General features: G+C 36.9%; 1 protein-coding gene across 4 annotated transcripts; it reads left to right on the top strand.

Annotated features, from left to right (window-relative positions):
- The first annotated feature begins 42 nt into the window (after positions 1 to 42).
- Positions 43 to 10,882, top strand: LOC131770117 (uncharacterized). 4 transcript variants are annotated; one of them, XM_059085828.2, is made up of 8 exons: positions 43 to 116; positions 3,834 to 3,940; positions 4,451 to 4,486; positions 5,574 to 5,692; positions 6,461 to 6,621; positions 6,732 to 7,173; positions 7,414 to 7,461; positions 8,353 to 10,882. In XM_059085828.2, the coding sequence occupies exons 2-8, from the start codon at positions 3,885 to 3,887 to the stop codon at positions 8,469 to 8,471; spliced, it is 981 nt and encodes a 326-aa protein (XP_058941811.2). In that variant the 5' UTR covers positions 43 to 116; positions 3,834 to 3,884; the 3' UTR covers positions 8,472 to 10,882. The 4 variants fall into 4 exon arrangements, 3 of the variants coding, with proteins under 3 accessions (XP_058941811.2, XP_066026164.1, XP_066026163.1); XM_066170066.1 differs by lacking the exon at positions 43 to 116 and adding an exon at positions 1,948 to 2,131; XR_010718271.1 differs by having other exon boundaries at positions 6,732 to 7,461; positions 8,353 to 8,450.
- The last annotated feature ends 12,199 nt before the right edge of the window (positions 10,883 to 23,081 follow it).

The following is a 23,081-nucleotide window of genomic DNA, read 5'->3' as shown; positions in this document are numbered from 1 at the left end:
AAATTTAAAGCAGAATTCAAAATTAATTTCATTCGTAAAGGACTTCGACAAGCTTCGTACACTTGAGATCATCGGGCGATAACAACAACTGAACTGAGTTCTATATTTCCGTAAAGGTAATTTTCTGATATTTGATCATAGTTACATGATAAATATTATATTTTGACCTATGGGTGAACCTCACAGAAGAGCAGAAAGAAATTACAAAAAGAAGCCTCGTTTAGTTTTCAGTCTTCCTTTTTTTTTCGTTTTTTTTTTTTTTTTGTTTATTTTTCATCAGGAGTGCAATTTCAGTCGAAAGACGGTGGATCGAATGAATAAATTACTTTCGGCACCAAAAGTGATTAGTTCTAAAAAAGAAAAGAGAATTATTTGCCGTTGGGCCTACCGTTCTCAATTTTTTTACTCTGATTGCATGATGTTATTTTTCCAGAGGTCGGTGAGGAAACTAGAGAAGTTTAAAAACGCGCGTGCTGAGTTATCGTCTAGCTTATAAAATTAATTTCCTGGCAGTCTCATGAGGACCTCAGTCTCGATAAATAAGAAACAAAAATCGTCTCGATAAATAAGAAACAAAAATCGTATTTGAGGCACTCCTCATCGATCTCTCCTGTCATTAACTTTTCATAACGATCGTCGTCGCACGGCTTTATCTTGCGCTTGACATCTTTGCTGACAATAGCCATTGGTTCATTGACACATCTCATAAATTGACATCCCTTCGATATCTTTTGCCAGTAGTTAAACGAAAAATGATCTCCTATTTCAAGGAGTTTGAGGATTTGTTTATTTATTCCCATGATGGAATAGATAAGTTTGAATCAGTTTTCAGTCATGCAGCTCCGATACACCCTGAATCTACACGCGACGAAATGCTAATAAAATAAAAACTTAGTAGAAATTTAAAGCTGAAGCTCAAAATGTATTTAATTCAGGAAAGACTTCGACAAAGTCCGCACACCTGCTCCTAGATCTTCGGGCGATAACACCAACTGAACTGGGTTATCCATTTCCGTAAAGGTGTTTTTCTGATATTCCATCATGGTTAAATGAAAAATGTTATATTTTGATCCGCGGTTGGTAAACAAGAGAAGAAATGAATCTCACAAAAGAGCAAAAAGAAATTGCGAAAAGAAGTCTTGTTTAGTTTTCAGTCTTCTTGTTTTCTTTTTAATTGGGAGTGCAATTAGAGATGGTGGATCGAATGATAAAATAACTTTCGGCACGGTACTAAGTTTTGAGTTCCGTAAAGAAAAGATAATTATTTGCCTTACGGGCCTACCGTTCTCATTGTTTTTATTCTGATTGCAAGATGTTATTTCCCAGAGGTCGGCAAGGAGACTAGTAAACTTTTAAAACGCGCCTGCTGTGCTATATTCCTATTTATAGAAAATTATTTTCCAGCAGCCGCCGCAGTAGTAATAAGCTTGTTATTCAAGTTTGTAATTAGTTAGAGGTTCATCCCGATCACCGTACCGTTCACAATGTTTTTACTCTGATTGCATGATGTTATTTCCCAGAGGTTGGCAAGGAGACTAGAAAGCTTTTAAAACGCGCCTGCTGAGCTATATTCCTGCTTAGAAAATTATTTTCCAGCAGCCGCCGCAGTAGTGATAAGCTTGTTATTCAAATTTGTAATTAGTTAGAGGTTCATCCCGATCACCGTACCGTTCTCAATGTTTTTACTCTGTTTGCAAGATGTTATTTCCCAGAGGTTGGCAAGGAAACCAGAAAACTTTTGAAATGCGTGTGCTGAGCTATATTTTCCTGCCTAGAAAATTATTTCCTAGCAGTCTCAATACCGCCGCAGAAGTATTCAAGGCCTAGTTGTATAAGGACGGATAATGCTATCCAACGGATAAATCGCTATCCAGTAAATAAGTGATGGCAAAACGTATAGTGTTATCCACCGGATAGAGATTTATCCAGTGGATAGCGTTATCCGACCCACGAACAGCCGGAGCCAGCTTATTATTCAAGCTTGTAATAAGTTAACGATTCATCACGATCACCGCTCTCGATTTTTCAGGAATCTAAAACTTAAATGAAGACTTTCCCCTGCGCACTAAAAAATTTTTTTATAAAGTTTCCGAATTTAAGAACACAACTGAACCCAAGATAATAAGTTAAGGTGAGTCCAATTTATTTCGCTGTAGCTAAATGCCCGGCAGCCGGGCACTGTCCAAAATAGTCTAAATACCCATCAGTCAGAAATTTTCACGCGAAAGTAAACCCACCATTCTCCATGTTGGGATTTAAACAAGCTCGGAGAATTTGCCCACTAACTATAAGGAGTTGATCCATACTTAGCGTGCGTACATCGAGTTATGGATGCGTGCGAGAAGTTTGGAGAGTACGAGAGAATAATACATGGGCGCGCGTAGATATGAAATTTCTCTTCAAGTGTTCAACTCTATAACTCGACATCTCACTCGTTCGCTGCGCTCACAAGTGAGCTATGGAGTTGAACACTTGAAGAGAAATTTCATATCTACGCGCGCCCATGTATTATTCTCTATTTATCACATAAACTGCGGTGTTTTAAAAGGATTTCCGGCCCTGAGAAAAGCCGTAACAACACTCGTGAAAAAATATCGTATTTTTTCACGTGTATTGAAATAGCCAATCAGCTGCTGACATATCACTAGGCTTTGGCGCAACTCGGCCAGATTGATGAATGAACGCCAAAGCCTTCATTACTCTCAACACAAGTTAGTTTGTGGGAACTTTCTCGGATTATAGCGGCTAAAACTAAAAGAATCCGTATCGCTGACAGATAGTGAGGTTCAAACTTCCGCTAGAAGTGGAAAAAAACCAATATACAAAAAGAAAAACCGAAAGTTACGTACTCAGTAGCTTTGGTGTTGGCATTTCTCCCGGCTGAGAATAAATGAATTTTAAATCCCATTTCATATTGCCGTGAGTTCTTTTATTTTTCCGCAAGTTATTTCATTTTGCCGTGAGTTGATTTTTCTCTACCGTGAGTTAATTTTGTCTCGCCTTGAGGTATTTTATTTTGCAGTGGGTTGATTTTTTTTTGTCGTGAGTTAATTTTCTTTCCCTAAGTTATTCCGTAATGCCACAGGACGTTTCGTTGTGAGAAAACTGATTTTAATTTGACTTTCTCTTGTGGACCGCCTTATGTTCAATAGGTGGTTTTGTTTTGAAATCGTACAATTTTCAGAATTTTCAACACAAAGCAATGCAAATTTTCTGGACATAATTCTAGTAAACAACAAGTCAAGCAGGGTGCATCTACCACAAGGACCTCGTAAATTCAGGAAATTTGTAATTATTTATTTTCGCCTTTTAAAGCATGGTTCATGCTTTAGCTGTGCGAGAAGTTGAGAAGTTTGAATAGCACTCAAAAAGCTAGAGTTGCTTTCGGCGGCGCCTCGAGCGACGCGATCGTACTTTTCTATCGTGCTCTCCAAACTTCCCGCGTGCATCCGTAACTCGATATACGCACGCTAAGCATAGACAAATTCTTAATTGTTTTTATAAGTTCCGACCGGCTACATCCCGCTCACAGTTACCTTTCACAATAGTTGATTCTTTTTTTTAAGGTGACTCTGTCAAATCAGATTGCGGGAGTTTTAAGAAACTTTAGGAATAATCGTAGTTTATATGGAAAATAAATACGTTGACCCTCTATTTTCATGGGTGAGATCTGCTGAGCATACTTCAAGTACTAACCTTTAAAGATTTAAATCCTCTCTGTGGGAAAAATGTCTTTGCAAATCGCAAAAGATCATATATGTCAGAAAAAAAATCGATTACAATTATTTTTTTCAGCATTTTTGCTTTAGCATCTCTTTTCTTCTTTGTTCTAGATTACTAGTGAAAGTGAAAGGTTCATTCACCGAGCAGAAGGCTGAAACAACATGCTCAGGATCACAAGCAAGTCTATTGCCCTGAAATTTTGGTACAATTTAGCAAGGTTTGGGAATGAAAATTATTAGTCCTGTAGCTCGACGTTTGTTTGCACGAAATTAAAGAGTGCCGTACATAAACACGAGGTAGATGGCAGATCATCAGGAAAATTTTATTTTCCACCACTGGATCATTACCGTCGGCCTCGAATGATCAGTTGGAAATTATGATATTCTTGCCGTGGAAATTCAAAACTGCAGCATGAATAAGTCGTGTCGATGACTGAAAACGATTAAAGTTATGATCGAGTCCTTTAATATCCTTTATATTATCCACTTTAAAGCGAAACATTTCTTAGATTTTGTATCTTCACACAAATAATTAAAAGTATTCGCTTACCGAAGGCACATTGAAGTCTGAATTCTAACCTTTTTTTCTACTATTGAATTTTCATGTTAACCTAAAGGCACAACAGCGAACAACGAGTTGGCGCTCGGTGAATTACTTCATCGATTAATAGTTGAGCACAACGCGAGGAATTCACGAAATTTAATGTTTTTAATTGAATTTTTTTCAGGAACAGTTTTAAAGGGCCACCAGAGTTATTTTCCAGGTAATTAAAAGAAATGACTGTTTATAAAGTTCACAGCTTTAGTCTGTGTGTTCTTAGATAGTTCGCTAAGTTTTAATTAAATAAGAAGCTTAATTGCATGCATCCAAACCCTGAACAGAGTATGGCATTCAAACCGGAACGAGTCAAGCTGCGGGACTTCACTTGGTCAGCGGGATTCAAAGCTTCCCCATGAAATCAAGGCGAGTGGTCAACCCGTCCAAAATGGCGCCTAAACCCTGAAATCGGAGTGCATCCAAAATGAAGGGACATAATATAGTCTTAAACTTGATAGAGGAAGCTCTCGTCACATTACGTGGTTTTCAGGGAGGTCCTTACTAACTAATATAACATAAAACATTTTAAATCCATTTAAAATAAAATAACGTAAAAAAACTTCAAAACTTATTACATTCAGTCCCAGAAAGACTTGAGTATTAAGACTCACTAAACTAAAGGAACTAAAATGCTAATGTTATAATAACAGGAAATAAGCAAGAGAAGTTTGACATCAAAGTACTGATAAAAACAGATGTAAAAATGGAAAATTACTTTAAAATTAAAACCTATTAAGTAATAACATTATAAAAGAATTAAGTGGTCTGAGGGCAGGGCATACGAATCAGGTAGAACACTATTTACTGAAGATAAAATGTTAATATTGTAAATCGCATTTACAAATAGGTACCTATTAGCCTACGTGTAGCCGTATCCTCCCCCTGTGCTGTTTGGGGTCAGATGATCAACAAAACAATATGATTGACTCTGAACACAACTTCAACCAAAGCACGCTTCTTACAACAACATGGACGGTTCACTCTCATTTTCCATAGTCCTTTTCGCTTACATTATAGAGTTCCTAATGCTTATATAGAACATTAACACCCACCCCTCCAAGGAGTAACGGAACGGAAGGGACGTCTACGGCGTTGCCGTCCCAACTGCTAAAGGTCCCTTCTCTTTGGGGGGAGGATAAGGCCACACATGGGGGGGGGGGGTACAACCTTTTGGAAAGCTTACACCAGTGAACACCTAATTCGTGGCATCAAAACATATTAAGCTCAGCTGATTTTCAAGTTTTCTTTTCTAGTGTGCACCAGCGAGCTATGATGGCATATGTAACGAGAAGGAACCTCGTCGTTTTCAGGGCAGGGACAGCACATGAGCCATTATTCACCTCTTCGTACATAGAAGACAACGGCAAAGAAGGTAGGTAGTAATGTATTTACATTCAGCAGAACTAAACTGTAAGTGGCAGTGACGGAGAATGTAAATATTTTCCAATCGGTATGTAACCACGTGAGCTGCTATGGCGTTAATTGCGTCTTTTATTGTAGGGCGTATATCAGGTTTGATATTTGTAATGCATACATCTCATATCTCGAACTTTTCAAGCTTTACGCTAAATTTTCACTTGCATGTAACTTAGCCCGTTTTACTTCTCACCTTATGGTTGGTGCACCTGCATTTGGATGAACCCACTGGGTTTTTTGGGTTATCGTATCATACGGCGGCACACAAAATGTTTAAGCCCGAGAGTTGATTCAGTTGTAACTAGTTGTTTACTGTTTTCTGTACCTTTGTCGGACGGCATTAGACACTCAGGCTCCTAGTTCGAGCTGCACACCCACTCTTGTGTATGAGACGTGAATTAAGATAGTAAACTCTATTAAGGCCGTGATAATATGTGTCAGGCTTATTTCTAGTAGAAAAGAAGGCCATAAGTAACAATTACTGAGGAAAAAATTTAGCGGCGACTCTTATGGATGCTGTGAGTACTATACCAGATTTATTACAAAATGCGACAGTTATTACCGAGTGCGGCAGAACACGCCTCCGCTAAAACTTTTTTCCTAAAAACAACAACAGCAAAATCGGTAAAGATAGCATTTTTTTTATATTCATTGTAATGAGCTTGCATGACTCTACCGATAGCCGCCAGTGCCAAAAGATAATCGAGGATTAATCGCCTTTCAGTTTGGCTGGTCACAAATCCTGCTCTGTATTACCCTCTTCACCAAAGAGAAAAATCAAAACAAGAAACCGAAGTTTTTCTTTGGAAAGCAGATATTTCAGCCGACTCCGGTCAGTTATTCGTTGAAAGGCACCTAAAGTTTAGAGGAACCTACGTGATGGCTGTTAGTACAAATCCCACTTTAATAGCACAACTACAAGGCCGCAAATTTGGGTCACATATGATGTGCTACGTTTCCTGAATTTTTTTTTTGTTGTTTTTTTTTTATTATAGGGTAAAAGCGCAGAGCAATTAAAGGAAAACTTTACCTGGAACAAAACAAAACTCGAAAAATGCAAAGGTGGAATGTCCCTTATGGATTTCGATACACTTGTGACAGCTGTTTTGGTATACATGAAAAACCATTACCCAAACACACCTGATGAATTCAACTTCCAAGCTGAATTAAAGGCCGCAAGTCATTGGTATTGGCACCCAGGGAGCGAAAAAAGCCCGTACGATAAAGAAGAAAACTTCTTGTCGGAAACTAAGTATCCAGAACCCGTTTTGAGCCCCCACAAAGATCTTCGTGTGAAAATAGCAGCATTGGAAACCTGCAGAAAATGGGTCAGTGACCTGGAAGAAAAAAAGAAATGGCCACCATGTAAAAAAAACCACAGGATTGAAGAAGATGAGGAATATTCATCTGACGAGGATAGAAAGAACGAAATTAATGGTGTGCAGCTTTACAATATATGCGTTAGTGTAAAGTAAGAACCAAATGCTTCTGTCCAATTGCATTCCGCAAGACCTCATGAGGAAATCGTCCGTGGCTGTTACATCCATGTAGCAGAAACAAGTAGAAATCGCCGAAAGATGATTTCATACTGCTTTGCCCGCTTATTTCTCTGCATTTATCATTTTTTGACAACCCAAAGTAAAAGTTATCAACGTCATTTTTTCCATCAATTTATAGATCTCGAGGAAAGCATTTTTTATTTGAAGACGTACTTCGGTTTTACAGGTGGGCCCCTCCATCAAGTTTTGTTCTATGTAAATCTAATTATCTTGGTAGGCGAAATCCTACAAAAAATGCGTGTTTATAGCCCAGTTTAACCATCAACTTTGTGATTCAATTATTGATTTGGGAAATGTGGGGAAAACACTGTACTAATAACTTTAATCACTTAATCAGCCTCTCCGTTTACTCGTCCTTTAGTTTGAAAATCTTTCAGTCTCTCAGTCAGTCTAAAATTCTAACAGTCTCTCCGTCAGTAATACAGTCAGTCGGTAAGTTAGTTAGCCAGTCAGTTAGTAATTTAAGCGGTCAGTCAGTCTATCAGCATATCAGACAGTCAGTAGGTCAGTCAGGAAATCAGTCAGTAAGTCAGACAGTCAGCCTATCAATTAGGCTGTGTCTTTGTCTGTCTGAATATGAAAGCAATCCTCGCAGTGAGAAACATTACTTGAGCAGTAGTAAAAATGACCTGGAAAAAGTTAGGCATTCACGGGATTTGAACCCATGACCTTTGCGATATCGGTGCAGTACTCCACCAACTGAGCTAACAAGCTAAGTGGGAGCTGGTTATCATGTTGGTTCGTAATAAAGGCGTGAAATGATGAAACAACGACCGAGAATACTGATATAAAAATCATATATTTGAACTGCGCTTTAAGGAATGAATATGAACAGTTTGTTAGTCTATCTGTCTGTCCGACCACCCATGTATCGTCGGACTACAAATTTGTTTGCCTTGGTGGGTGTCCACTTCTGCACATGCTTATTATATTCTTTGATTCATTCCCAATACACATACCTAAAATTGCAGATATCTGAGTACATTTTATATTTTAGAAAAATGGAAAATATCATTTTGTTTAAGAAGAACTAACGGAATATTTTCTCAACAATTAGACCTTGAACTTTCCCAGACCCGGACCCAGGTCCCAGAGGATCCTTTGTCATCTAGGATGACTGACCTGTTGAAAAAAGTCAGTGGAAACCCAATGAGCATTAGAGAAGTTTACCGATGAAACTTAATCTACCATACACTATTTCATTGACTTGCTCTGAGCAGATATACTGTGAAATATACTGTACAATGGTGTCTAAATCAGTTTTAGCACAGATATCAAGATTATTAGAGGCAAGTTCACTTTGTAATAGACCTATTTGCCATAAGGTAAGTAGGGTCAGTTTTGATGGTGTTGTAAATAGTTTAGGAGGTGATTCTAGTGCAAATAGTGTAATTATTTCTGATCACATGTTGTAAATATTACCTTTGTAAAGACACTTTTGTAATTACTGTAATGCCACCATAGAACATTTTTGTGCGGCTTACACTAATTGTAAACCACGCTATGTCATGATCGAAGATGTTTATTCCTGGCTGGATTTGTCACGGTGAACAGAGCGCTTATCACGTGGTTTACTATCGTCGAAGATAGGTTCCAGTCTATGTTCGGCTAGGTTACCTGAGCTTCAAGGCTTCAGAAAGCGACCATTTTGCAATGGTGGCTGTAACACGTTGTCGAAGATCGTTTTTTATCTAGTTTTTCGTTCATCTTTGTTGCTTAGATTTCACACGCCGGCTTTCCTACAGTCGGCTTGTCTTCTAAGTGCGGATTACAGCGTGGAGCTGTGCTTTCACAGGCCAACATTTCATGGTCTGGACCTTTAATGCAGGTCGTGCCACATTGAAACTTAGGAGTCATTATTGACTCTCTGTACGATCACATTTCAGGTAAGTCATTTACCGGAACGTTTTTTATCCTGAATTTCTGTTTATGCCACATGCTCAGTAAGAAAATTACTTAACCAGTCTTTTCAGTACATGCTAAGATAAAATTTTGGTTAAACTGCAGAATACCCTGCCACCCATGGCATTACATGTCATCCAATACGAATAGAGTAAACAATTTTTAACCAATGAGTGAAAATAGGACTTTTTTGTTGCCATTAGAAAATCAAACACTGCTGTTGTCTGGAAATTCAATTTGACGGCCTCTTTAAATGAAATTATACTTTCATGTTTACATAGCTAAACCAATAAAAGTCACAAACGTCTAAAGCCTAACCTGAAACTGCGGTTTGTCATTAACATTGTGCCAAATGTCTATTGTGATTGATTCCAAACTTTGGGGAGTAATCCATTGAAACTCTGTGACAAAGTGGTTTCGCTTTTATTAAAATATGAGTAGGAGCCTAATGCTTTAATGTTAACTGAAATGTGACAAGTGTTATGTTTTCCAAGTTATGGCCAGAATTATTCAGATCTTAACATTTCATGCCTTCCTTCAAGCTTAGCAGTCTTCTAGATTCTCCTCATAATGGTATCTGTACTTGGTAGCAATACATGTGTATTAGGCTTTTATTTGGTAGACTACAACTCCTTTTCAGTTACTTGTTTGGTTTGGTGAATTCATCACAATACTGATATACATGAAAAATTACACTTTTTTGATTGGCTGAAAATAGCTAGTTGCCTTTTTCATTTGTCATTAGTGAAAAAGTAATAACTCGTGTACAAAATAATATCGAAATGCTCTGTGAGCAAACTTGCTTGGATACTTTAATGTATATTGATAAACATTAACAAAATTGCATTCCTGAGTAAGAATTCAGCTGAAGGACAAATTTTGATGGCACACTTCATTTAGTCAATACTGTCAAATTTATCTGCCATCAGTTTGTTGATTTCCTGTGAATGAGTATCTTTCATGTATACATTATGAATAATTAATAACATGATTTCTCATATGATAAGCACTAGTAAATTTTTCAAATACTTTAAACTGCACACACGCTATGAGCTCAACATTTGTTGTTTGTGAAAAATTTACTTCTGCCTATTTAGAGTACCAAAGTACACTTTAATTAACTTAGTTTAGACTTTGTTGAGTTTTTATAAAGACAGTTCAATGGAACTGACATTTGTTATGTTTATAGTTAAAAGTTAGAGCTACTTGATGTGGATTAGATAACCATTAGGTATCCTCAGAGACCCAGGGTTCTAATCATATCTGTAGACCCCTTAAAAGCACAGTCTTAACAGATAAGTTCCAAACTGTCACAGTCATTCTGAATTTTGATTGGTATCAGAAGTTCAATCTTGTTCTGGCAAATGAGAGAGAAGCAGGCCTCACAAGTCCTCTTGTGTGCTCTAACACAAAGTGATACATGAAATTCAGTTGCTTACCATGTTTGTTTTGGACCTTTTTGTACGGTAGATTAGCACTTTGCATGATGATGTGAAGTCGACCATTTGCATGATGATGTCAAGTTCACCCATTCATTTCTCCACATAACTTGAATTTGGTAGACTCACTGGCATGAAATTACAATTTCAATAATAAGAAAACTTGAAAGCTTCTGGTAGTTTAAATCATATGATACCATCATGAACTTGCCTGTACATTGAACTCTGCTGTGTTTAAGTTATGTCTCTGATTATATATATATATATGGTCTTTATTCCATCATAAGATAAAACTACATATCTTATGTTACAATGAATTGAAAAAACTACAGAAATCTACATACATATCATGAATTAAAAAGTATATCACTACAATAAATGGAGCTTAAATATCAACCTATTTACAAATGTGTTCATAAAGCGCTGTGTATTAATTTTCGGGCGCGCGCAGCCTTTTTTCCTGAGATTGTGTAGATATGTCTTTTGGACAGGAATGATATCTTTCAGGGGGTGGCAATCCGTTGATTTTAGTTTCTTCAAAATGTTTCTGTCTTGTTTGTTTAAAAGGTTCTTGATAAAAACTGGAAATGAGATAAAACCGCGTTTATGACATCGGTCTAAAAATTTTTGTACAACCGTAAGATCGGACTCAGATGCCCCATAGACTGAAAGTGCATAGCTAAAATTAGCCAAAACAATCGATATAAAAAGATGATCAATCTCTGCCTGAGAGTAATGTTCCTTTCTCAATGTTCGTAGGACGTGTAAACACTTGTTTGCTTTGACAAGCTTAGTTCTTACATGCTCATCAAATTTTCCATCACTCTGTAAAGTGATTACTGTTCCTGAAATCTATTATGGTGACACTCTATCTCCATTGAACTTTCTGTTAGATAAAACCTCCAGGTCAAATTGTAAATCTTATTGGGTTAAAAATTATTAGCAACGTTAATGTAATGTTACCTCAGAGTACTTAACTCAACATATGATTCATTAAAGTATTGCTTGTGCTCTGATCTTGTAATGCACCTATCTTTTTTCCCTAGATTCTTCCATTTGCAACCTCATATCTACCTACCTGAACTAAATTTTTCTGTATTCTTTATTGAAAATACAGTCCCACAAAACCTAAATACAATAATTATAGTAAACGTTTTGCTCTCAACCAACTGAAAGTTGAACTTCATGCCCTAATGGACAAAAGAAACCTACACTCAGCATTGTGTTACTTTACATGTATGTATTGTCCAAAATTAGTCATACATTCAAACCAAATCAAGCTCCCAATGGCTTCTAGTGTAGATTACGTCATTTCCCGAATGTCCCTGCCCTTCTCCAAAGCTTTTTCCTTGTGTACTGGTACACAAAATGTCAAAAACTTTCATATGAATTTCCTCCCTAGAGTTCATTTCACATCACTTGCCTTGGAAAAGACAATCAACCTTCAAACTTCAGAAGTCAATTCCACTTCGTTACGTAAACATACTCAATACTGAATCTATCAGACCACTATGGGAGATTATGCTGATGTTTTTTCAGTTCCTCGGGTTACATGTGCAACCTTTGTTGTCAAAATGAGACCTCCATAACAAAGTTTGGCCAATAACTCTCATCTTCAGAATGGACATTTCAGGACTTTTGTATGCTAGTTATCTTGTGTTGTTCATGAACAATGGTAATCAGATATTAGCTCTTCTGATAGAAACCCAATGAGACACCAGACACTAAAAAGCAGCTCAATTTCGTAAGCCACACATGTACGCATTGCGAACCTATTTTTCTTACTGCCGTTATAAAGCCTGGTTGTTTCTTTCAGGGAGTTGTAACTAAAATTGATTTGTTCATAGCAATATACAGATCGGAAGTAAAAAAATATTACAAGGTGGTAAAGTGTCACACAGCTATTGGCTCAAATAGTAGAATTAATGAACAAAATATATATTACGTGCATAGCCAGCCGGATGTTGTTATATTCTGAGTATTGTTATCTTTTTAAGTGGATTGGTGACGACTGTCAATTATGAATTAAGTTGGTTTTTCTTGGTATGTCACACGACATTCTGCCAAGGTAATAAAACATTAGAAAATAAACAGGGTTAGGTAAGCATCGAGAAATAACCAAAATCGCCATTGAATATTTCTCCCACGCCAAACAGACGCCAGAAAAATATTGCCGGGAATATGAAGAATTCAATGAGATAGAAGTGGTTTAAACTTTTTATTTTTGCTCAATCAATGAAATTGAAAATTAGTTTCCCAAAAAAATTATTACGTTACCCATTAACAAATACTTAGTAGGTAAGTGTGTCTTAGTTGATCAGACATTTGATCACCTTTTAGAAGGTAATGGTTTTGGTCAAGTGTCACATTTATCGCGATGATTGTGAAAAGCACGTGACTTTTACACAAGAAACAGTTCCGTTTTTTGTTGAATGCACCGAATCCGCGAGAACACACTAGAGGTCATTTGGACATTATGACATAGAACTCAAATAAAACTCCTATTTTCAGTACTTTATACTTCTCTGAATAGCAGCAAAAATCAAGAAAACGCCATCCTTCTGGATGCTCTACATTGCAAAGGCATTCAAAGATTTTAATCTAATATTTCCCGCCTTCGTGGGTAGTGCAGTATACACTGCTTACCACTATCCACAATTCCAGCTTTTAACGTGTATGCCATTGACGTTGTGAAAAAAAGAAGCTTTGGGATATTTTAAGATAAACTTATTATCTTTATAGCTTTTTTCTCACACACTTAATGTACAGGTTTATTTCCTACTTTTTAGTTTTCATAGCCATTTTCTTTTCAGACAGAGGGCTTAATGTAAAGTAATCATGACCGACAATTAATAATTATTCTCTTAAGTGGAGTTGAATGGTGGTGGATATTAACCGAGCCGCGAAACAGCGAGGTAAATATCCACCACTTCCACCGTTACAGAGGTGGATAGTACTTGTCATTCACTTCGGAATTAGCCTATCAGCGTACCAATCAGCGCACGCGAAATGCATCACATAATTCACTTGGAAGGTAATTACTAATCACTAATGCACGTACATCCAACTTCTTTCTGAAATCTATCTAACTATCTTTCAGTCGAAAGGCTCAGCTCAATTGTACATCATAAGCGATTTACAAGTTGAACTGCGGACGCGCTTAAAGATCAATGTCAATTCTGTCTCATTAGGTTGCTTTCTGTCACTGTCAATAAGGCAATTTTTCTTCAGCCATTCATTATTGAAGTATCCCATGTTTGATCACTAAGTTTTAAGATTACTGAAACAAACTTTACAAAAACTTAAATTAAAAAAAAAACAAAACAAAATTTCTTTTTGACGAGGATCACCTTAACTTAGAGGCGAACTAACTGTGCAATAACAAAACGAGAGGCTAAGTTAATATAGATGAATGGAGGGGTAAGTTTCTAAAGAAACTGTGGTGCTGCGTCGGTAGGAGAGTATAGCAGGTAATTTAGTGTTAACAACTGGGTTGAAAACGTAAATTAGCCACCGTAAAGAGTAAAAAAGCTGACGTTTCGAGCGTTAGCCCTTCGTCAGAGCGATGACGAAGGGCTAACGCTCGAAACGTCAGCTTTTTTTACTCTTTACGGTGGCTAATTTACGTTTTCAACCCAGTTGTTAACACTAAATTACCTGCTAAGTTAATATAGGATTGCTTTCTTTGAAACCCGTGGTTCTTATTATGCGGAAACTGCTGGAATTCTTATCCACATCAGCGCGATAGAAGTAAAAGCCAACTTTACAAAAACTTAAATTAAAACAAAAACAAAACAAAATATGTTTCATGAGGATCACTTTAATTACGTGGCGAAATAACTGTGCAGTAACAAAATGAGAGGCTCAGTTAATATAGGATTGCTTTCTTTGAAACCCGTGGTTCTTATCAAACGGAAACGGCTGAAATTCTTACCCACATTGGCGCAACAGACATTAAAAACAGAACGCATGAAGGCATTCGATCGTAGGTGGAAGTTACAAACGCGTTATCTAACTGTTTTCTATTTTTTTTCTACTTGTTCGCTTTTTCGAGGACAATCAGTCTTTGATTTGGTTTATTCACACTTTGCTTTCTAGTTTTAGATACACTTGGCGTGTTTAACAAAGCGTCTGCGAATAAAGGCGAAAAATAATTATATAAGATAGAAGTATACATTAAGAAGTTACATTAGGAAAAGCATCGTTTCCTTGACCTCACGATATTTGTATTCAATTTTTCCTGCAATTCTGTTGGTGTTTAAATTCATGTTATATTATTTAGCTTTTCAAAATCCTGTTACGTTTCTAAGTACATCGAATCAATTAGCTTTATTTAGATCATAATTGAATAAAATAAATGAGCGCGAAACGAGCGTTTATTGAGTATATCCAAAGCATTTACAGAAATATAAAAGAAATATTTGCACCAATTACAAATTTATCATGAAGGCAGTGACAAAGATGTCTATCCTCTATAATGTAAAGGTAATCGTGTCTTTGCTCGATTATGTCCAGAGGTGGAAGGGAAGAAAAGCATTGTTTCCTTGATCACACGATATTTGTAATCACTTTTTCTTGCAATTCTTGAAATCTAGAACAAACGTCAGCTCCCTCGTCCTCAGGTCAAAATGAAGTGCGGGTCGACAATACTACCAGTCGTACCACTAGCTGTAGCCCTTCTTTTGATTTACGTAGATCAACATTCGCAAGAAACTTTTAATCTTAAGCCATCCGGCTGAAATCAAAGTAACGGGAAAAAAAGCGATATTCTTTTTACTGTTGTACATCTAAGTAATACTTCTTCCCGCAGAAAGAAGAAAATTGCTTATGTCTGTCTTTATAACTACACAAAATCGATGATCTAACTCGACTTCTCTTGTGCGGCCTCTCTTGGTTTGGGGCTAGCCCTTAGTTATTGAGTGTATTTCTTCCAGGGAAGGCAGCTCAGCATCTGGGAGAAATAAAATTGGAAAAGGATCAGGTTGAAGGTGAGTCGGGGTGTTACTAAACTGAGCATAGGCGGAACCATCAATTTTTTTGCCAAAAAGATATATATATATATATATATATATAAGTGAAAGAATCAAAGAGGACGCATCGATTCTCTTTTACTCTGAGTTTCGCGCCAAAGCGCCCGTCCGACAGAACTTTCAGAAAGTTCTGTCTAACGAGCGCTTAGGCGCGAAACTCAGAGTAACAGAGAATCGATGCGTCCTCTTTGATTCTTTCACTTATATATACCCAGCTCTGCTACTACAGCATTAAGCACTTTATGCCAAGGTAGACTCTACTCCACATTTATATATATATATATATATATATATATATATATATATATATATATATTTAATGAAATAAAATAGAGACTAAGAGCGCCTTACCAATTTCCAAAATTTCATTTTCGGGTATAAAGAAGATTAATTTCATTGATTTGTTTTTTTACTTTTTTAAACTGACAATTAATGATTCCGCATGTTCCGCTAGTTCCTGAGGTTCCGCGGTCTACTGATCTGTAGTTCAGTATCACGAGCTGAGTTGGTATGCTTTACTTTGGACGTGACCACCAGCATGTGTGTGTTATCGTATCTTAGCTAGTGCAAAACATAATACTGAGGAGAGAGAACTAAATGTCATAAACTTATCTGAGTTTATGGAATTTCTGGCGTGAAAATCACTAAATAGACGAAGTATTTTGATAACTTTGATATTTTTCATAATTTTTAGGACACATTAGATTACCATGGCAACAGCATACATTTCCTGCTAAGTTCTGAACAAATCTGTCCGTAATGGTTCCTACGGTGATCTCTAAAATGAATCATTTTTCCGATCTGTGGGGTATTTTTTAGGAAAAGACCTTACTAACAACCAAGAATCCCCACTTCTAATTGAATTGTCATGACAATGACAATTATTTTCATAGGCTATGTTGCAATTTGTCTTTTAATCTAAATATAAGGTTTCTGGGGGTAAAAATCTAAGGATTCAAATAAATTGCTTTTCTATTGATCTGATTTCTCTGATATTCCCAGGTGATAGGTTCCACAAAAAGGCACCGCTGTAACTAACACTGCGTTTTAAAGTCTACGACAATTAAGTTTTCCGAGCTTCCGCCGATCTACGGCATCATCAGGGATTGAGAAGCAGGTTTCAAATACATTCGCTTTTCTATTAATCTGATTTCTCGGATATTCTCAGGTGATAAGTTCCACAAAAAGGCACGCTGTAACTAACACTGCGTTTTTAAGTCAGACGGATACATCTTGTGAGGCCAGGTATGCTACGATAATTACGTTTTCCGAGCTTCCGCCGATCTACGGCATCATCAGGGATCGGGAAGCAGGTTTGAGCTAGTATCGTAATCGGCATTTTAAATTGCTCTAGCTGCTCGGTTCTGTAATTTTTGTAATTTGTCGCTCAATTTATTACTTAAGCCGTCCCAAACGAGACTGCAGTAATTAAAGTGAGGTTGCGTATGTACTGGTATGGTAGTAGATTTGGAAATTAGAGGCCTGATACGTCTAAGGACACCTATCGCGGAAGATACTTTTCAACAAATTTTGTCAACCACTGTTAGACGAGGTAAGCCGATCGTCGACACCTGGTTATTGAGCGTGATCAACTCTGCTGATAACTTGGTCTTGTAATTTGATGCTTACATCACCACAGCTCTCGGCAAGAATTTTCTGGCGGGAGCCAATGACCATAAACTCAGTTTTCGCTACATTTAGGCTAAGCTTATTGGCAAAATATATTCTCACGGGTAGAAGTTTGTGCTTAAGATTCCAAAGATACCAACCTATTAAATCGTATTGGAGAATATATAAATTAAATAAATATAAATTCACATAAAAACCTGTAAGCTAATCAACGAGCTTAGCTCGCGCAAATGTTGCAGAAATCGTAATGTTAACCAAATCAAAAATGGTAAGGAAACTGTAAATTTTGCAACACATTTCACGGAGGTTTTCAATTATTTTTTCACATCTATCGGTCCAAATCTGGCCAAATCGACCCTGAAAGCTATCTGCCGCCCACTAATACAGCTTTTTCTTTAAAAGCTCCAACCGTCAGTACAGTGTGCGAGCTGTTGAGTTAACTTGACGAGAAAAAAGCCTTGGGATTGGATATAGTCCCCTGTACACTCCTGAAATGAGCTAATTCCATTCTGTTAAAAGACAAAATTGGCATCTAGCAAGAATTTTCATTATAGGTGTTTTTTGACTTATTTGAACGTTGAAAATGAATGGAAATAATATATTACCATAAGCCATTCAGTAAAAATTATGATAAGCCAGTTGTTCATTTCTTATTCCTTTGGCGGTCTTATCTTAAAGGTGGAATTTCAGTCACCTTTTCTTTATTTTGATCGTGAGTTTGGAGACAGATGTTTTTACGTAAACTACAATTTGCGGCTAAATATTGGTATATTGCCATTATGTTGCAAAAAAGGTGTTTTATTACGAAGGAAAATGACTTTGCCTTATGAAAATTGATCTCGTACAGGAATTTCCTGAAAATAACCCTCCCTATACTTTTAAGGTGACAGCTCAGCAATCTGAACCGCCAGTTTTATCTAAACTATTAAAAAAATATATCTACTAACAACTGACAACAACAGATAAAAGCGAACAATTGATCGGAGTGATCGGAAGCCAGACTGGCAAGTTTTTGTTTAATTTTCTAAATTATGAAAAAAGTTTGACTGATTTAATGGCATCACTATTTGCTTATTTGATGGAATTACTATTTGCCTATTCGCCCCTGAAGGATTATCGCATTTGACACAACAATTCACCTGTTGTGTCGAATGTTGTAAATGTGTCACGCAACCTTCCCAATCGATTCCCTGAATGTAACTGTAAAAGCTTTCGCTCCAATGAAGGAAACTTTTTGCTTATTAAATAGACTTACCTACTCCGCACTGTAGGTAGTAATTTGCCAAACGACTAGATCCATGTAAGTTAAAGCCGAAATTTTGACAGAACATGGTTGTTAAGAACGTATCCCAAGATTACTTGCGTCTTTATCTGGTTCCCAGGCGCCTCTATCGGAACCTTGACTCCGAAAAACCCTGGAGGCCATTGAGTTGATTTTGTTTTACCGCGAGTTTAATTTATTTTGTCGTGAGTTAATTTTAATTTTCCGTAAATCAATTTTTTTTGCCGTGAATTAATTTTATTTTGGGTTGGGTTTATTTCGTTTTGCTGTGAGTTGATTTTGTTTTACCGTCAGTTATTTTATTTTGTCGCCATTTATTTCATTTTGTCCGTAAGTTGATTTTTTTCTGACGTGAGCTATTTTATTTTGTTGTGGGTTGCTTTTGTTTAGCCGTGAAATTTTTTTTTTGCCCTGAGTTATTCCGTAATGCCACACGAAGTCTCGTTTTGAGAAAACTGCTTTTAACTTGACTTGTACTTGTGGACCACCATATGTTCAATAGGTAGTTTGTTTTGAAATCGTAGAATTTTCGGAATTTTCAACACAAAGCAACGCAATTTTCTGGACGTAAATTCAAGTAAACAACAAGTCAAGCAGGGTGAATCTACCACACGGACCTCGTAAATTCAGGAAACTTGTAATTTCCGTCTTTTAAAGTATGGTTCGTGCTTTAGCTCTGCGTATATCGAGTTATAGATGCTCTTGAGAAGTTTGAAGAGCACTCATAAAGCAAGAGTTGCTCTCGGCGGCGCCTTGAGCAACGCGATCGTACTTTTCTATCGTGCTCTCCAAACTTCCAAACTTCCAAATCATCCATAACTCGATATACGCACGCTAAGCATAGACCAATTCTTTTTGTAATAAAGTTCGGATATAACGCGTGCTGTCACCCCATCTGCCAAAAAACAATTGGTTCATGCTTTTAGCTGTGCACTATCGAGTTATGGAGCACGTGGGAAGTTTAGAGAGCACGAAAGAAGCGTTAACTATGTTTGACCTTTTCCGGAACTTCTCTCTAGCTTTTTTTCGTTAATTGAAACTAAAATTTCGGAACAAGGGAGCCGGCAGGTAGCTACAGAAGAACCAAACAAAGGTTTTTAAAAAGGCCAGGCGCCGTAATTTACGTTATTATAACGTGAACAGAGACGGAAATCCTCAAGGAGAAAACGAAATGGACAGTCCGAGTTTTAGAGGTTTCACGCTTAGTTAAATGGCGAGCGTATGTACAGTGATAAAAATCAAACAGAGGTAACACTCGTATAGTAAGTAAAGTTTCGTGATCAAAAACAAAACAGAACAAAACAGGAATGGTGAAAAATATAAGCAAACTGGCATAACTGTTAAAATTCATACTAATCATGCCGATGTCAGAGCGACTGCGATCACGCTGAGGTCCATCGCGGTTTGCTCATCATGGCGATCTTCGGTCATCGCAGTGAATCAAGCCGCAGGAACTACTACGGCCGCCCTTCAAGTGAAAAAATAAGAGCTTGCTCTAATACCCTTTCCGATGAGTTGAGTGGAAGGCCACATCAGTCACTTCAGCCGAGTATCACGGCGCTGTCATCCCGAGCGATCTTCATGTTCCGGTGAATTCGGTTGTCGTTTATTCATAAAACACTCGCCTTGAACTGTTTGTTTTCTACTTGTCATGTGGAAAACTTGCGTGTTTTTATTAACCACAATTCTTCCGAGTTTCACTGAACATTTCACTTTCAGATTTTGTATCAAAGACTAAAAAACTTCAGGCAGAAGTATTAAATTCGACTTGCCGAAATATTCAAGTTTTTAAACTTTTGCAGAATGTGAACTTTGATGGTTTTTAAACTTTGATGGTTTGACATTTTTGACAGCTTTAGTCTTGTACAGCCAATCAGATAATTTGAACCATTCTAACAAGGATTCTGATTGGCTTACTGTAGCGTGCTTTATGAGAGTATAGAGCATGCCGACGACACCGTTGTTCGCTTTGGAAATAAAGTTTGTTTTGAAATTGAAAGTAATGCTTGGGAGTTTGCTTGGGGAATTTAACGGATTCTTTATTATAAAACAAATAGAGAAACATCGACTGTGCTCTGTTCAGTTGTAAAGCACCTAGGAAGCGGCTAGAGCTTCCTAAGAGCTTTACAAATTTACGAATTTAACTCGACTACGTCTCGTGTTTCTCCCTACACTTCTTTCGTGCTCTAGCCGCTTCCTGCGTGCTTTACAGCAGAGCAGAGCACAGTCAAGTCTTCTCTATTTATTAAATTGTTTTCAAATGTTCCGACCGGCTATATCCCGTACACAGTTACCTTTCACAATAGTTGAACACTTTTTTTAGGAGGCTCTGTCGAATCAGACAGCAGGAGTTTTAAGAAATTTTTAGAATAATCGTAGTTTATCTGGAAAAAGAATACGTTGACCCTCTATTTTCATGGGTGGGATCTGCTAAGTATACTTCAAGTACTAACCTTTAAAGATTTAAATCCTCTCTGTGGGAAAAATGTCTTTGCAAATCGCAAAAGATCATATTTGCCAGAAAAAATCGATTACAATTATTTTTTTAGGCATTTTTGCTTTAGAGTCATCTTTTTTCCTTTGTTCTAGATTGCTAGTGAAAGTGAACGTGAAAGGTTCGTACACCGAGCAGAAGCCTAGAACAACATGCTCAGGATCACAAGCAAGCCTTTTGTCCTGAAATTTTGGTACAATTTAGCAAGGTTTGGGAATGAAAATTATCAGTCTTGTGGCCCAATGTTTGTTTGCATGAAATTAAAGAGTGCCGCACATAAACGCGAGGTAGATTGCAGAACACCAAGAATATTCACTTTTTCCGCCACTGCATCATCATCGTCCTCAAATGATCGGTTGGAAATTATTATATTCTTGCCGTGGAAAAATGTGGCATGAGTAAGATTTAAGTGATTAACATAATAATAAATTAAAAATCACTCCAAATAAAAAGAGGAAATAAACCTCCCTTGCAGTAAAGAGTTTGAACCCAGGAGTACTGTTTCATCGAATTCTGTTAAAATGAAGTCGTGTCGATAACTGAAAACGATTAAAGCTATGGTCGAGTCTTTTGTTATCCTTCATATTATCCACTTTAAAGCGAAACATTTCTTAGATTTTGTATCTTCACACAAATAATTAAAAGTATTCACTTACCGAAGGAATATTGAAGTCTGAATTCTAACCTTTTTTTTTCCATTTTTCAATTTTCTTGTTAACCTAAAGGCACAGCAGCGAACAACGAACTGGCGCTCGGCGAATTACTTCATCGTTCAACTGGTTGAGCACACGTGTCCTTAATAAAACTTTTTTCAGGAGAAGTTTTAAAGGGCCACCAGAGATATTTTCCAGGTAATTAAAGAAAGGACTGTGTATAAAGTTCACAGCTTTAGTCTTTGTGTTTTTAAATACTTCACTAGGTTTCAATTAAATAAGAAGCGTAATTGCATACACCTTGAAAATCGCATGGCATTCAGACCGGAACGAGTCAAGCTGCGGGACTTCGCTTAGTCAGCGGGATTCAAAGTTCTCCCATGAAATCAAGGCGAGTGGTCAGTCAGTCCAAGATGGCGCCTAAACCCTGAAATCGGAGTACATCAGAAAGAAGGGACATAAAGTAATCTTAATCTTGATAGAAGAAGCTCCCATCACATAATCATAATAACGTTATCTTAGTTAGTGAGGGAGGTCCTCACTAACTAAGATAATATAGTATAAAACATTTTAAAAACCAATTTAAGCAAAATAACGTAAAGAACTTTAAAACTTATTACATTCAATCCCAGAAATACTTAAGTATTAAAACTCACTAAACTAAAGGAACCAACATGGTAATGTTATAATAACAGGAAATAAGTAAGAGAAGTTTGACATCAAAGTACTGATAAAAACAGAAGTAAAATGGAAAATTACTTTAAAATTAAAACCTATTAAGTAATAGCATTATAAAAGAATTAAGAGGTCCAAATGCAAGGCATTCCAATAAGGTAGAGCACTATTTACTGAAGATAAATTGTTAATATTGTAAATTGCATTTACAATAGGTACTAACTAGCTTACTGTTATGAGAAATTGTTGTAAATAAAAGCTTCTAGAAATTTCCAGATTTCTTAGTCATGCTGACTTGCATACCATAGAACTTTCCAGAACATTTCATTGAGTCACGCATTAATTAGGTAATACTACTAAAATAATTCTTATATAAGCTTCTGGAATGTTCCAGAACACTTTGTATATATATATATATATATAAATACTCACTCATATAGTGGTAGGAGTAGTTGTTGTTGTCGGAGCGACGATTGTTTTGAAAGGTACACTGAGAGAGAGTTACTGCGGAAGATCGCTCATTTCAAGGAACTTTGGAGACAGCAGTGAGATTGTGTTAGTGGTGAGCTAGGATATAGACTGTGGTGGGCTTAATTTAGTTTATTGACGATAAATATTGTACTGCTTTAAGGAGTCGTTCCTTGTTAAGAAAGTATCCTGCTGTTTAGTAAAGAAGTTGAGT

This window comes from Pocillopora verrucosa, chromosome 7 (assembly GCF_036669915.1).
Source record: "Pocillopora verrucosa isolate sample1 chromosome 7, ASM3666991v2, whole genome shotgun sequence".
Lineage (NCBI taxonomy): Eukaryota > Metazoa > Cnidaria > Anthozoa > Scleractinia > Pocilloporidae > Pocillopora > Pocillopora verrucosa.
The sequence above is the reverse complement of the archived record's forward strand: the minus strand, read 5'-3'. Positions and strand labels throughout refer to the sequence as shown.

Coding starts and splice junctions, on each gene's coding strand:
- LOC131770117 (XM_059085828.2), top strand. CDS start 3,885: ATGCTCAGGATCACAAGCAAGTCTATTGCCCTGAAATTTTGGTACAAT. Junction 5,693..6,460: donor AGAAGACAACGGCAAAGAAG/GTAGGTAGTAAT, acceptor ATCGCCTTTCAG/TTTGGCTGGTCACAAATCCT. Junction 7,174..7,413: donor TAGAAAGAACGAAATTAATG/GTGTGCAGCTTT, acceptor ATCAATTTATAG/ATCTCGAGGAAAGCATTTTT.